Here is a 2555-nt window from a genome sequence, read left to right as displayed (position 1 = left end):
GTGTGGGCGGGGCGGACGCGGCCCGAGAAGCTTCGTGGGCCTCAGTATTTCCGCTTCAGCTTTTGGAAGTCGCTGGTGTTGAGCCGAGGTCGTGGCAAATCCCCGAAGACCTGGGTGTCCTCAGCCTCCCGCAGAACCAACGCGCGCATGCTCGCCGCGATGCGGTCGAGGTCCGGCGAGGAGGGCTGCAGAGACGTGGGCGGGGCGGGGCGGGTCAGCACCCTCGGCCCGCGGCACACACCCAGAGCTCCAGCATTCAGCCCCTGCACCCTGGGCAACAGGCCCGCTCCCAGCTGGTCCCGACCCTCCCGATTGTGCCCTGCGATGCCCACCGCCAGCCATGCCCTCTTGCTCCATTCTTCTACCCAACTCACACTTCCTCTGGCAGCTTTGTTGGCCTCTCCCCCTCCCCATCTTGACCTGTGTGCCACCACAGCTGCCTGTTCCACCGCGGGGAGGGGTCTCAGGCACCATTTGGGCTAAAGATACAGTCACATTCCAATCAGTTCTCTGCTGCGGACTAGCTAGCTGTACATAAGAGATTTTGCCTTCCTAGGCCTCAGTCTCCCCTTCTGAAAGATGGGTATAACAGGGCCTGGGGAGGGCTGAAATTGGATAGTCATTTCAGAGATGGAGCAAGGAAGGTGAACTACCAGGTGGTCTGCACAGAAAGGACCCTCATATCCACCCAGTGCTCCTCCATCAAAGCCCTCCAGTAGGCTGGGAGAGGCCACAGGCACTAGTTGGTCAGGAGCCCATGAGGAGGACAGCCCAGGGTCCAGCACTAGGAGGCCTTGAAGGTTCAATCGGTTAACTGTGTGACCATAAGCTGCCAACATGGACAGCAGCACTGCACCTGATGCCTCACTGGGCCCTTCTACAACCTGGGGGCAGAAAAATGGGCGACAGACCCCACGTCCATTTTTCTGCCCAGCGTCAGATCACTCATCTCTAAGTAAATAGACACTGAGTCTTGAGGGGAACAATGCCAGGCCTTCTCCCTTGCAGCCCACTGCTCTTCTAAAGGAAGCTGGGTTCCAGTCTCAGACCTCTGGGAGGCCATGCGTCCTCAGTGCCTCACTTTCCTCCTGGCTTCAAGGAGTCCCAGTGTTTGGTAGCTGGAGCTACCCCAGGAGAGCAGAGGAGGCCTTCCGAACAGCATGGCTACAGGACTGTGGCTGGAAACCTGCCTCTCACGGCTGAGTGGGCTTCAGGGAGCTCACAGGTGAGAAGGGCAGCAGATCTGAGGGCTTCCTGCAGCAGGTGGCTCTGAGCCTGTCTAGCCTCCCTCCTCCCCAGCCCCACCTGCCCCTCACCGGCCCGTTCTCCTCATCTGATGACCGGGCCTCTGTCCTCTTCTCCTTGAAGGCCCAGACAGGCACCGACACGGGCAGAGACCGGGCATACTGCTGTGTGGGCAGCGCCGAGGCTGGGGGCATGGAGTAGGCTGGGGGGCCAGCTGGGGTCTCCTCGCTCAGGCTGCCATCTGTGAGAAAGGGGTACTTCAGCCTCTGTCCCTGTTAGCATTCCTGGTTCCTGGGTGTGGGGACAGCGGGGGACACTCACCATCTGTGCTCTCAGGGTCTGACTCGCAGAAGGGGGGCAAGTCCTGGAGGGTGGCATCCTCGTCCATCACAAAGAGCCCTGAGGATGGTGTCAAAAGGCCCTGGCCAGTCAGGTTGCTATCCTGCTACAAGTGCCCCAACTCCAGCCACTGTCACTGCTTTCTGGGGTCTCCTGCAATTATTAGTCTCTCAGCCTCAAATACACGGTGCTCGTTATCTGTCCGGTCATGAGGAGAATTCATCTGTCAACCTGTCACACCCTCAGATGCAAAAAATACCCTGGCTAACAAGGAGCCTCTAAGATCTGTTTTGGACAATCAATGTGACTCAGAACATAGGCTTAGAGAAAATGGCACAATTGTGACACCTGCTTGACAAAAGGAGAGGCTCTGACAGATTGTGTCGCTGGCTGGAGGTCCCACAGCAAGTAAGTGACATCACCAGGATTTCAACTCTGCACACCTGGCTCCTGTCTGTACCTTCCTTCTCGGCAGGTGTTGTCCAGCAACGGGAGGAGGCCGAGGCCAGGCATTGGTGACAACAGAGAGTAATTCCTATTAATTGATTCCCCTGCACTCTCTCTCACTCCTCAGAACCTCAGTGTTGAGTGCAGCCTCTGGGAGGAACCCCTGCAAGCTGGCTGCTCCCTGACTGGGGTGGCTGCTGGGTGACGTTTCATGAGACACAGTCCCAAGGGCCTCGGCCCCCCTGGAAAGTCACAGCAGGCAGCTAGCCAGGACCAGATCCCCAGCCCCTGCCTGGCACCTTACCTCCGTTATCGCTGCCACCCAGCCGCTCCCCGGAGGTCTCTGTCTCTGTTGGTTCATCCTCCTCGTCCTCCTCATCCTCCCTGGCCAGGGCAGGCTGGGGTGGGCTTGGGGCAGGGCTGGGCGGCTGTGGTTCTGGTGGGGGCCCGGGGGGCCGGGCGGCAGCAGCTGCCCTATGAGCTTGGGCAATGTCATGGAGGCAGCGGCGGGCAGCCTCAGCCAG

The 2555-nt window shown here is 59.5% G+C and overlaps 1 protein-coding gene and 1 long non-coding RNA gene across 10 annotated transcripts in view; one reads left to right on the top strand and one right to left on the bottom strand.

Annotated features, from left to right (window-relative positions):
• Akt1s1 (AKT1 substrate 1) overlaps positions 1-2555 on the bottom strand; it is a 7061-nt gene continuing 4506 nt past the window's right edge. For 7 of the 9 annotated variants that reach the window (XM_015496500.2, XM_015496505.2, XM_015496499.2 and 4 more), the window contains 4 exons: positions 2336-2555; positions 1567-1644; positions 1317-1486; positions 7-185 (listed from right to left, as the gene is read on the bottom strand). In XM_015496500.2, the coding sequence (XP_015351986.1) occupies positions 42-185; positions 1317-1486; positions 1567-1644; positions 2336-2555 (612 nt within the window). In that variant the 3' untranslated portion in view covers positions 7-41. Of the gene's footprint in view, positions 186-1316; positions 1487-1566; positions 1645-2335 lie in introns of all 9 variants that reach the window. The other 2 variants (XM_015496497.2, XM_015496507.2) reach the window with 2 other exon arrangements.
• Positions 1460-2555, top strand: part of LOC107151228 — a 2587-nt gene continuing 1491 nt past the window's right edge. Inside the window, exon 1 of the long non-coding RNA XR_007342986.1 lies at positions 1460-1992. This is a non-coding gene — a long non-coding RNA (uncharacterized LOC107151228). The remainder of the gene's footprint in view (positions 1993-2555) is intronic.

The sequence above is a fragment of the Marmota marmota genome, unplaced genomic scaffold, assembly GCF_001458135.2.
Source record: "Marmota marmota marmota unplaced genomic scaffold, marMar, whole genome shotgun sequence".
NCBI classification, from domain to species: Eukaryota; Metazoa; Chordata; class Mammalia; order Rodentia; family Sciuridae; genus Marmota; species Marmota marmota.
The sequence above is the reverse complement of the archived record's forward strand: the minus strand, read 5'-3'. Positions and strand labels throughout refer to the sequence as shown.